Raw genomic sequence first — 12,882 nt, 5'->3', positions numbered from 1 at the left:
TGTTACATTAGTGAGTCACATGACCTAAACACACACCATTTTCAGCCAATATATTTCGGTGCATCTCTACTTTAAGGTTTGATACAAACTATCCTTTCCTAACACACTTACAATGGCTAGCCTTTCGTGCCGATTCTAACGTACTTCTCAAGCCCTGAAGAAGAGGAAGGGGTCCTTCCCAGAAACGCGTTGGCTGTATTTGATGCTCTTAAATAAACATTTAAAAAAAATAAAAAAGGCCCTGAAGTGATCTGGGTGCTCTTCAGTACCCACCTGCAGTAATTGCCAATCCGTCACCAAAACTCTCTTAAAAATCACTTTATTGACATATGTAAAGTTCACATAATTCATGTACCACATGAGGAGAATATCGGACTGTAACATCTGGCTTTACATACTGTTTTTGATAAATAATCTCTGAATTCACATAAAAAAAAAAATTAAATTAAACCAGTATTTCCTCAAAATCTTGTAACAGGCATTCAGTTTCAAAATATATATATAGATATATCTCTCTCTTTACTAGTGTCTGGCTTACAGTGACTGAGATTCAAATGAGAACGAGGCCAGGAGAAATGCATTGTCTGTCGGGCAGCGCTGTGCAGGATCAGCTGTATTAAGGGTAAAAGTTTCCTGGAGCGTTTTTTTTTTTTTTTTAATGCAATAGGATACATTTAGAAACCATACTCGGGATAAAACAATTTCCGCACTTTGTGTGTGTATTATATAAAAACAAAATGCATTCAGCAATTGATCTTGTAAAACTGTAAAGACGGCGTACTTGTGCATTACACATAATATGCACGTGGGGGGGATGGGGACGGACTAAACCTCACGGACAGGCCAGGTGCAGAAATTGTTCGGCTTTCAGCTTGCACAGTTTTAAATGTTCCCCCCAGTGTTGTATGAATGGATGAGGAATGAGTGTGTTCTCTGAGGAAATGCAACGTTGGGCCATACACACTGTAAAACAATCCCACCTCCAGCACTGCGCTCTTCATCTTCATTAGAGAGCAAGTGGGCACTCAGAGTATAGGAAGCATACTGCCAGAGTATAAGTCCACCCCCATAAAGCTGAACTTCGGGGAGGGAAAAAAAAAAAAAAAAAAAAAAAAAAAAACTGTACCCTTTTAGTGGGTTCCCCCTCTTCATTGTAAGGGTGATTTGCTCATTTTTCCTAGGGCAGTGATGGTGAACCTTGGCACCACATTTCCCATGATGCTCAACTACACTAGAGCGTAGTAGTTCCAAAATATCTGGGGTGCCAAGGTTTGCCAGCACTGGTCAAGTGGATGATGGATAAGGTGATGTAGTTCTCTTAGGACACTTTCACACTACACCCGGTGCGCTTAATGGTAGTGCTGAGTATACCTTACCACAAAGCAGTTGGTAGGCTTTCAAGCAGCTTCAAATAGTGCTGTAGTCTACCTCCAGGAGGATAGGATACCAACAAATTGTACGGTAACCCAGGATAATCCCTCCTACACGTATCAATTCCGTAGCAAAGCAGTACCAAGAGCATGACCATACACACAAGGGGGACCTGTGTCCTCCAATAGGACTCAGAGTACAAAATCCATTTTCTTTCTTGTCCATTGATGGACAATAGAAGTCTTTAACCTTCAGAAAGTCCAGTTCAGCTGCGAGGGTGAGCAACACACCAAACAATTACTAACAGGCCCAAGACTAACAACAGAAAACTTGGAACTGTCTGCAGCTCAAAGGGCTGCCTGAGGCTGGCATTAGATGAGGCTGAAATGTCCACTTGGTAGAACTTAGAGAATGTGTGAACAGAAGACCATATGGCAATCTTGCAATTCTGGGGAATCAGTTGCCCAATGCCATAAAGCACTAACAGCCCTAGCAGAGTGTGCCTTCACAGGGAATGGTGGAGCTCGATCTTTGAGACCTATAAGCCTGAATAATGGTCTGCCTGAGCAATGGTCTGCCTGAGCCACCTTAGACATGGTGGAACAAGAACCTGGTGAAGCCTTCCAGGGTCTATCCATGATGACAAAAAGGGAATCGGTCTTCCTGGGGGGGAAAAAAGAAAAGGAGTAGCTGAGAAATTCTCAAAGCTTGAACTGCATCCAGAAAAAGAAGGAAAACTTCCTTTGGATGAGCCAGAAGGACAGGGAAGCGATGTTCTAGTTGAGGTGAAAGGCAGACCAACATCAATGTGTTCCCTCGCAAGACCAAAATGGGTTCTTGGAAAGCTAAAGCATCCTGGTACAAGACATTAGCTTTTACAGAGGTGAAGGCTACAAGGAAAACCACCTTGTTGGTGGGAGTAGAGAGGAACGGGATGACAAATCAGTACTTAGGACAGATGTTCCTGACGATCCGCCCGGTTATCAGTTGGATCTGCTAAAGACTGGATCCGGCCATGTCTCGTCTTAACAAGGCACTTGCAATACTGGTGGAAGATAACACTTCTGTAGGAGCAGACCGTTTCCGAACGAAATTTCCCACAAAATGGATACATCAACAAGCTCTTGGAGGGAGCAAAGAAGTTATCAGGGTGCTACTAATCGCCTAAATAAAAAAGTAGGAAAAGCAGGTGCAAATGAGTACAAGACTAGAAGCAGTACTAGTAGACCAAACCGGCTGAGCCTCTAGTTTCAGAGTGGTGCACACTGCATCATTAGGAGCTGTCACAGTCTCCTATAAGTTGGGTGTAATAGCAGGATGACTGCGAATCCTCAAGGGTAACCACCTGATCTGTCAAGGACTTAAGCAACTCAATGGCTCAGAAGCTGCAAGGGCAGAATCTGCTGCAGAGAATGCTGAAGCACCCTTGTGGTCTCTGCGATCCAAGTCAGCAAATAACTTGGTAATTTGTGTCAAAAACTCTTGCATACCTATGGCTAAGACCTCAGCCAAAAGGACAGAGGAACCCGGGCGGAGCTGAAGAGGACTCTGAAGATGCAAGACATTCTAACAGCAGATGATAGCATGACTCCAGGCTGCAGACATTGGCACTGTTAGTAGTCATCATAAAGTTAGTAGATGGTACAGCAGGGACTGCATCTGCACTACCCTCTTACCTGTGCCAAGATTTGGACATGTTTCAGGTGTAGTAAGGCAATGTAAAGGCTTCAAAAGACCCATCAAATCTGGAGAGCTGATAGCAGGTGAAGTTTGGATGACCAGACACAGCCAAAGTCACTGTAGGCAGGCAGCATGAACGGATCAAAGTTCCACGTTGCTCCTTGCACCAGAAGCAACAGTAGAGAGATGTTTCCTCTATACTAGTGGTTCTCAACTCCAGTCCTCAGGACCCACCAACAGGCCAGATTTTAAGTATTACCTTGGGGAGATGCAGACAAGAATACTGCAATCACTGAGCAGCAAATGATATCACCTGCGATGTATTTAAGTTATCTTGCAAACCTGGCCTGAGGACCGGAGTTGAGAACCACTGCTCTATACTGTATGGCGGGAGAGCATGCGTGACATTTGACCCAGCAATGTCAGCCTCAGCTGCTTTCACAGCAAAAAAAAAAGTCAGAAAAAGGAAATAATGTCACTCTATAAATGTTGTATTTTCCGGTGCTCGACCAGACTGGCCTACTCAGTGCGAGTCTTCAGAGACAGGAAAAACGAGACGGTGCCCGCAGCTCCGGACCTGGAAACCGCTCTGCATCTAACTTTTACCAGAACTGGAAAGCTCCCTCACATGGAATCCTAGTGCTCCCCGTTCAGTCAATGTTCAGACACGCAGGGTCCAGATGCAGTACTCCAAATGCAAGGCTGAGGACGACCACACCAGAAAGCTGCCGATTGGAAAGGAAATCCCCCAACAGCAATGTAGAGAAGAACTTTGATTGACGTAAACATTTTGAAAAAGAAGAAAGTGCTAGCAAAATGTGAGGTTACTCTTTACAGTAGCGGACGGTAAGAAAACACGTCCTTCCTACTAGGACACAAGTAGAAAGAAAAAAAAACGAGACATACTGGTAGTAGTAGAAGCCATCCTGGGTTGTCCCACCGTTTTTGTTTGCCAGGGCCCAATCCTCATGTAGGTAGCAGTGAAACCTGAAGGCTAAAGACTTCCTGTGTTCCTCAATGGACAAGAAAGTGGGACCTATGCGAGTTGAAGCCCATATCTACATGTATGTGCTGCCCTATCAGACTCAGATGACTGAAGGATACTGACCATAGGAATGCCCAGGAAAAGATTCTGGACTGGTTAACTTTTGCAATGTATTGGGCAGCCAGAAATTCAGACTGGTCCCTGTTGCGGGGTTTGTATCTTTGTGGATGGCTTTCTGTGACCTCCATACACCTCAACCCCAACCCAATTCTGCCTGCGCTTGGTCTGCGTACATTCAGCAAGAAACACTAAAACCACTGGCTAGCCGGCTCACCATGTTCAGACAGAAAATATAAAGAAATGTGCCATCATCCAGGGCCCCCTGTGATCAGTGAAATACAACCGTAAGGATGAGGTTTGATTGGTGTTGCCACCATTGCTCTGCGCATGACACCAGGTCTGATCTCCGCTCACAGAGCTCGGGGGATTATGGTGAAGGGGACTATCGGACTGCTGGCCTCCAGTTCCAGGGCTGTCAGAAAGCATTCAGTTGCGGAATCGTCGTTCCCCTGAGCCTGGAGCACCTCACCCAGGCTGTTCCACACTTCATGGGCCGTGGAGTTCACCTGGACTGCATCTCTCAGGATCTTCTCTGCCAGGCTAAACCGGCCCAGGTGGTGGAGGATGAGACTCTGTAAGAGAGGAGGAAAAAAAAAAAAAAAATCCTGAGTACATGGACGATATACAATAGATTAGCAAAAGTTTGTGGAAATCTGACTATTACACATAGGCAATAATGACAGAAATAAAAGCTTCAACCCATAGCTGAGGTATAGTCCAATTTGCCTCAATAGCAAATCAAAAACAAACCTTTCAAGAACCCCATGTCACCTCCGTGACCTCACCAGCAGAACATAAAGCATTTCAGTGATGTCACAGGTGCACCAGACAGAACAATACAGTGATGTCACAGTTAGAGCTGGGCGATTTTTCTCCAAAAAAAACTCAATTTACGATTCGAATATTTTTTTTTTTTTTTTTTTGATGGACACCGCGCCGGTCCTGAGGAGCTGCGGGCAGGAGTTTTTAGGCGAGGCCGCGGCTTCGGCCTAGTCCGCGGCGACCGGCCTCACGGACTAGGCCGAAGCCGCGGCCTCGCCTAAAAACTCCTGCCCGCACCTCCTCAGGACCGGCGCGATGTCAACGCCGGTCCTGGTGAGAAAAAAAAAAAAAACGATTTGTTGAAAATATGAATTGACTTGCGCTCTCAACTCAAGATTCAAATCGATTTTTTTTCCCCAGCCCTAATCACAGATGCACCAGACAACAGTACAGTGATGTCACAGGTGCACCAGACAGTACACTACAGTGATGTCACAGGTGCACCAGACAGTACACTACAGTGATGTCACAGGTGCACCAGACAACAGTACAGTGATGTCACAGGTGCATCAGACAATAGTAGTGATGTCACAGGTGCACCAGACAATAGTAGTGATGTCACAGGTGCACCAGACAGTATTTCAGTGATGTCACAGATGCACCAGACAGTATTTCAGTGATGTCACAGATGCACCAGACAGTATTTCAGTGATGTCACAGATGCACCAGACAGTATTTCAGTGATGTCACCAGTGAACCAAACTTTGCTGCTACTTTCCGTCTTGTCCATTTCACAGGGTATATAGACCAGTGTTTCTCAACCTTTTTTCAGTCAAGGCACCCTTTTAAATTATGTACAATCCCCAGGCACCCCATTCTAAAATGTAATCGTTTTGTATAACGCAGCAACAGCCACACACGTAGGACACCCGACATTAGAGGAGATTTATTCTTCCAAAGTAAATACACTTTTGCACACTGGTACTCACTAGTATTCCAATGTTTCTTTTCCCCCTCACTCAGCTAATATGACCCCAGTGCTGATGGAGAGGGGCAAAGATGCTTTACAGGTGTCCAGCGTCCTCATCAACCAATGACATCATTGATTGTTAGGATGCCAGCACCTAGAAGGTTGTAATGCTCCCCAATGAAAACCCGCGGCTTTGTCTAACTAAAAGGCAGGCTTGATTCACTCTCTGGCTTGTATAACATTTTTGGGCAATTTTTAGGCATTTTGGCAAGGCACCCCTGAAGAAACCTGAAGGCACCCTGGTTGAAAAAGGTCGATATAGAGAATCATTCAAGGTCTGTCCATGCAGAATGCACTCAATTTTCTATTATTCTGCACAAAGCTATAAATTCATATGATAAAAATGCGATGGTTTATTTGATGCAAACAGAAGTGCAGAAATGGCAAAGGCCACACTGGAAATGAATTCTGAACGGATTAAAAAAAAAACCCTTTGGTTAATATTAGGGAAAATAGCAATGCACAGTTTGCAAAAGCCAATAACCCGTCCAATGCACAGAGATCTATCACTGTCCTAATCTGAGTGGGGTGTCCGTACCCTCCAGGCCTCGGGGACAAAGTCCTTCTGCAACATCATAAGACATCACAGAATATTAGAATTGATGCTTATAATAAGATGAAAGGAGAAGAACGGATCATCCACAGACATGTTTACTGAAATGCTTATTAAGCTCATTCTTCAGGAATAATCTATTTACTCCACAGCGGTGGCGGCTTTCCTTCCCTCACCATCAACGTCCCGTCTCCCCCACAACAGACAGATATCCGCCAACTCAGAATGGTCAGACCGAGAGATCAGACATCTATTGATCGAGTCATCGGAATAAGTGTCATGAGTATAATCAACAGAGGGGCAAATATCTGCTGTGCATGGAGATAAGATCACCATCCATATAGGAAGGGGATCTTTACAGGCAGAGCAGTTGTGGTATAGAAAATGCTATCATATGACAATATTGTACAGGATCATTAAAAAAAAAAAAAAAAAAAAAAAAAGACAGTTCTTTTTCTAAAACACATTATCCATCATTAACCCCCTTCCTGCCCCTCCAGAGTTCTTTTAAATAGTTCAGAATGAGTGGGGAGGATTGGCGAACATGTGACCACACAGTGGTCACATGACTGGAAGCCGATCTCGTAGGCTACCGATTTTGTTCCAAACTGAGGGTGGTCTGTGGCAGCTCGGTCTCTGGGAGCGCGCTCTCAGCACAAACAATGGCTACCCTGCAACGCGTGTGTCGTGTGTGGATGTTAAAGCACAACTTCACCCCTGAGGGGAGGGGGAGGGGGAGGGGAGATCAGTATTTTTTTTTTATTATTATTTTTACAATTTAACCTTTATTATTTTTATTTATCAGCCCTGTTGTGGGGGGTGGGGGGCTTTGGTGAGATATCAAGGGTCTAAACCAAGGGTCTTCAAACTATGGCCCTCCAGTTGTTCAAGAACTACAATTCCCATCATTCCTAGCCATGTCTGTGAATGTCAGAGTTTTACAATGCCTCATGGGATGTGTAGTTCCGCAACAGCTGGAGGGCCGTAGTTTGACGATCCCTGGTCTAAACAGACCCCCTGACATCTCCCCTTTGAGACAGGGAAATGATCCCGTACAATGTTGTCATATAATGGCAGTTTCTATACCATGACTGCTCTGACTGTAAAAAACCCCACCCCCGTTTGCTGTTGCATGTTAGGTAGTCGTAAAGGAGTTAACTAGCTTTAAAAGTGCAGAGGTGACATTATGACTTTAATAGACCATGATGTCTCCTTTAAATAGGAGAGGTGAAGATCCCCCCCCTCCGGACGATGGTGCAGCCAGAAGCTCCCCGTCCGGTTGGTTCAGTGAGGGATTTTAGGTCAGTTGCCGGAGATGGAGTAATGTAGCCTGCAGCTATGAGCCTTTGTCTAAAGCTTTTCAGTGCGCTCCATATCCCCGGCCTGCAATGCTTTCCATGCCGGGGCTTCACAAAAGAGCCAGAGAGATACAATGACAAGACAGGAGGGGCTGCAACGCTTCATATAAAGGGTGACCCCGGAGAGGAGGCCTCTGTCTGCCTTATTTACATACACACCCTGCTGAAGGGCCAGAAGAGATTACATGGGAATAGATCAGTAATCATGTGCACAGGACAGAAAATCAGAACCACCAATAACAATGATTTACTAATGGGCATCTGGTCCTTATATTAAAGCAGCGGCACTTTCATTGTGTCTCTGTAGCTGAGGCACATAATCCGCAGTGGAGTCAGACACAAAGCATTTGTACCCGCTTGCCGACTGCTAGTAGTACATGTACTGCTGGCAGGCAGCTCCCCCGGCACCACCATGTACCCATAACATTGCAGTGCACCCCCCCTGGTTTAGAGTCGGGCATGTGCGTGCTCCTGGCTAATCTGTGTTGCGATTGTACACAGTACCAGTTTGTCAGCAGGTTACAGCCAATGATTTTGGCTGTATACCTGCTGATTGGCTGTGTAAGAAAGAAAAAAACACACAGGGGTTTAGTTACTAAAGCTGGAGAGTGCAAAATCAGGCTCACTTCTGCATAGAAACCAATTGGCTTCCAGGTTTTATTGCCAAAGCTCAATTGAACAAGCTGAGGTTAGATGCCGATTGGCTGTCATGCACAGCTGCGCCATATTCTGAGTGCACCAGCCTTAGTAAATCTACCCCATAGACTCAGGCTGGGTTTCTCCCTGCTATCAGTCACCTTTCAGAACTGACAGCAAGGAGAGACTACAGCCAGATCTGTAACCCCTTGAAGCGGAAGTAAAGTTCGCTATAAAATTAGTTTTTTTAGGGCCCCATAATGTGCTGGTATGCAGAGCATATTTGTACATTATGGTAGAATTACCTGTCATATGGAGTCCTCCAGCGCTGCGGTGGGATCGATCCGCTGGGACCCCGGTGCTTCCATCTTTGCCCGGTCTTCCTTCCGGGTCCCGTGCCTTCGGCCATTTGATAGGCCAGGCCGCGATGACGTCACAGGAGTCACATCGCCTGCGGCACGGATCGATGGGGGTAAATGTTCGCTAAGCTGCGCATGTGCTGCTCAGTGAACATGACAGCTGACAGGCAGAAGGATGCATTTATGGCAGAAGAGACCAATAGGGTCTCTTCTGTCATTAAAGTGGAAGTCCATGCCAAAACTAAAATTCCTGCATCTATAGATAACAGCATTCTAACATTAACCTCTCTAGCCCTGAAAAGTAAAAATCTGAATACATACCTTTTCTACAGGCGATCCGATCCAGCGGCGGAAGCTCTGCAGAGGACACGACCGACAACGGCTGTGAAATGAATGGGAATGACGTCACCCATAGAGTTACTATAGGGGATTTTGTTGACAGACATGTCCTCTGCACCCGCCTCCACAGCGAAGCCGCGGCTGACAGCTCAGCGTGGGATTGGAGCTTCCGCTGATGGAGATCGGGTTGAATCGCCTGCAGAAAAGGTATGTATACCGATGTTTTCTTTTTCAGGGCTAGATAGGTTAGTGTAAAGGCCTCGTACACACGATCGGACTTCAAACAAACTTTTCAGTGGATTTCTGTCTAAAGGGCGTTGGCCGTGAACTTGGTATGCATACACACGGCAGGAATTTTTCAGCCAACTTTCACCAAATCATGTGGTTTTTCAGCTCTTTACCACCACCCTTTGGACAACTTCTGTATTGTTGTCTGATCTTTTGCATTGGTTCCACGCATGCGAGTTTGTACTTTGGACTAAAGTCCGATGGTTTTGTGTACAGACGATCGGACTAGCCAACGTGGGGCTTTTGTTGCAGGAAAGTTTGTCTGTTCACACAGCCAACATTTGTTCGATGAAAACCGAAAAAGTTTGTCCGATGGAGCGTACACACGGTCGGATGTTGCCTTTAAACAGCTAATTTGCATGTTTGTTGTCAAAAAAGTCAGATCGTGTGTATGGGGCTTCAGAATGTTGGTGTCTATAGATGCCTGTCAGCCATTTGTTTACAATCTTTACTTCTGCTACTGCTATAGGGCGGCCATTGTGTGTGTGTTTAGATAGATATGTGATTCTGCACTTCTGCCTAGGGGTGCTGTGATTAGTCACAGCAGAAGCTGATCAGCGGGTGCCGGCCTATGGATGTCCGCTGGTACCCACCGATCGTCAGAAAAAGAAGCAGGACAGAGCTCTGCCTATGTAAACAAGGCAGAGCTCCGTTTTGACAGCAGGGATTTGATGGATTTTGTGTCCCTGCAAAGCAAGGAATAAAATCCAGCTCATTCCTTAGTAAAAGCACCTCACAAAGTACACAAAAACACTGGTTAGGCACACATTTAAACCCTTGATTGTCCTAGATGTTTAACCCCCTTCCCATCCAGTGCCATTAGTACAGTGACAGTGCATATTTTTTAGCACTGATCACTGTATTGGTGTCACTGGTCCCCAAAAAGTGTCAGATTGGCCACCGCAATGCATGTTCCATGACAGTGCAATTGTCAGTTAAAGTAGCGCAGTGCTGAATAACAAAAAATGCTCTGGTCATGAAGGGGGTAAAACCTACCGGAGCTCAAGTGGTTAAAACTGAAGCGTGTTTTCGGTGGCATTGACCATTAACCACTTCTTACCCAACAGTGTCCCTTTAAATAGTTTGATATGCTTGGGGGCAGGAAGGACGATCACGTGACTGCTGTCACAGTGGTCACATGATCTGAGGTCGGTTATAGAGGCTACCACCTGGGCCGAGAGTGGTCTTGATGCTGAGGGTGCACAGTGAGCACTCTCAGCACACAAGTAATGGCCGATCAGGGACGCATATGCGCAGTGTGTCCGCATTAAAGCCCACCCTTTTGCCACCGCACATATGTATTGAGCAGTTGTAAAGGGATTAGCGTATTTCATTTGCAAGCTTGGGTTATGTTATAAATACATACTACTATTAGAATGTATACTACAAACATTTTCCCGTATGTGGCAGGGGACAATGCTGATAGGCCTACCAATCTGGGCACCTAAGGGGGAATCCCGCTGGCTCAGATATTGAAAACGAACATACAGCAAGTATGTGAAAGTCAAATAGAAAAATACTTTTGGTAATGTTGAATGACGACTTGATTAAACGCACTACAGATCCCCTAAATTTGATAAATATTTCCTGCATGTCTCTGCAGCTATGACGATAAACCTTTCACACTATCAGAAGAGCATCAGCCACTCCCCGTATTCACAGAGAGTTGCTGCTTAATACAATCATCATAGAAGTAAAACAAATCAGTAGGAAATCTCTCTAGAATGATCAGATAACATGCAAGATCTGGAGGCTCCCCAGTCTGAAATGTAAAAAATGTAAATGTTACTTATCAGTAGGAGACCTGAGCCTGGAGCGACGCACACAACCTCCTTGATGACATTTACTTCATATTGAGGCCCCCCCCCCCCATCACATCAGAGTCGTCCCCCATAACATCAGGCGTCCTCCCATCGCATCAGAGATTCCCCCCGTCACATCACAGGTCCCCACCATATCATAGGTTCCCTCCCATTATATCAGAGGTCCTCACCCACATCACATATCTCAATCACGTCAGAGGCCCTCCCATCCATCCCGTCAGAGGCCCTCCCATCCATCCCGTCAGAGGCCCTCCCATCCATCCCGTCAGAGGCCCTCCCATCCGAGGCCCTCCCATCCGAGGTCCTCCCATCCATCACATCCGAGGTCCTCCCATCCATCACATCCGAGGTCCTCCCATCCATCACATCCGAGGACCTCCCATCCATCACATCCGAGGACCTCCCATCCATCACATCCGAGGACCTCCCATCCATCACATCCGAGGTCCTCCCATCCATCACATCCGAGGTCCTCCCATCCATCACATCCGAGGTCCTCCCATCCATCACATCCGAGGTCCTCCCATCCATCACATCCGAGGTCCTCCCATCCATCACATCCGAGGTCCTCCCATCCATCACATCCGAGGTCCTCCCATCCATCACATCCGAGGTCCTCCCATCCATCACATCCGAGGTCCTCCCATCCATCACATCCGAGGACCTCCCATCCATCACATCCGAGGTCCTCCCATCCATCACATCCGAGGTCCTCCCATCCATCACATCCGAGGTCCTCCCATCCATCACATCCGAGGTCCTCCCATCCATCACATCCGAGGTCCTCCCATCCATCACATCCGAGGTCCTCCCATCCATCACATCCGAGGTCCTCCCATCCATCACATCCGAGGTCCTCCCATCCATCACATCCGAGGTCCTCCCATCCATCACATCCGAGGTCCTCCCATCCATCACATCCGAGGTCCTCCCATCCATCACATCCGAGGACCTCCCATCCATCACATCCGAGGACCTCCCATCCATCACATCCGAGGACCTCCCATCCATCACATCAGAGGACCTCCCATCCGAGGTCCTCCAATCCATCACATCAGAGGTCCTTCCATCCGAGGTCCTCCCATCCATCACATCAGAGGTCCTTCCATCCGAGGTCCTCCCATCCATCACATCCGAGGTCGTCCCATCCGAGGTCGTCCCATCCGAGGTCGTCCCCCATCCATCACATCCGAGGTCGTCCCCCATCCATCACATCCGAGGTCGTCCCCCATCCATCACATCCGAGGTCGTCCCCCATCCATCACATCCGAGGTCGTCCCCCATCCATCACATCCGAGGTCGTCCCCCATCCATCACATCCGAGGTCGTCCCCCATCCATCACATCCGAGGTCGTCCCCCATCCATCACATCAGAGGTCCTTCCATCCGAGGTCCTCCCATCCATCACATCAGAGGTCCTTCCATCCGAGGTCCTCCCATCCATCACATCCAAGGTCGTCCCATCCGAGGTCGTCCCATCCGAGGTCGTCCCCCATCCATCACATCCGAGGTCGTCCCCCATCCATCACATCCGAGGTCGTCCCCCATCCATCACATCCGAGGTCGTCCCCCATCCAT

General features: G+C 47.0%; 1 protein-coding gene across 4 annotated transcripts in view; it reads right to left on the bottom strand.

Annotated features, from left to right (window-relative positions):
- Positions 1 to 303: 303 nt before the first annotated feature.
- Positions 304 to 12,882, bottom strand: part of TTC7B (tetratricopeptide repeat domain 7B) — a 190,706-nt gene continuing 178,127 nt past the window's right edge. For all 4 annotated transcript variants that reach the window (XM_073610848.1, XM_073610849.1, XM_073610850.1 and 1 more), the window contains one exon: positions 304 to 4,728. In XM_073610848.1, coding sequence (XP_073466949.1) covers positions 4,507 to 4,728 — 222 coding nt within the window. In that variant the 3' untranslated portion in view covers positions 304 to 4,506. The remainder of the gene's footprint in view (positions 4,729 to 12,882) is intronic.

This window comes from Aquarana catesbeiana, linkage group LG13 (genome assembly GCF_042186555.1).
Source record: "Aquarana catesbeiana isolate 2022-GZ linkage group LG13, ASM4218655v1, whole genome shotgun sequence".
Taxonomy (NCBI): Eukaryota; Metazoa; Chordata; class Amphibia; order Anura; family Ranidae; genus Aquarana; species Aquarana catesbeiana.
The sequence above is the reverse complement of the archived record's forward strand: the minus strand, read 5'-3'. Positions and strand labels throughout refer to the sequence as shown.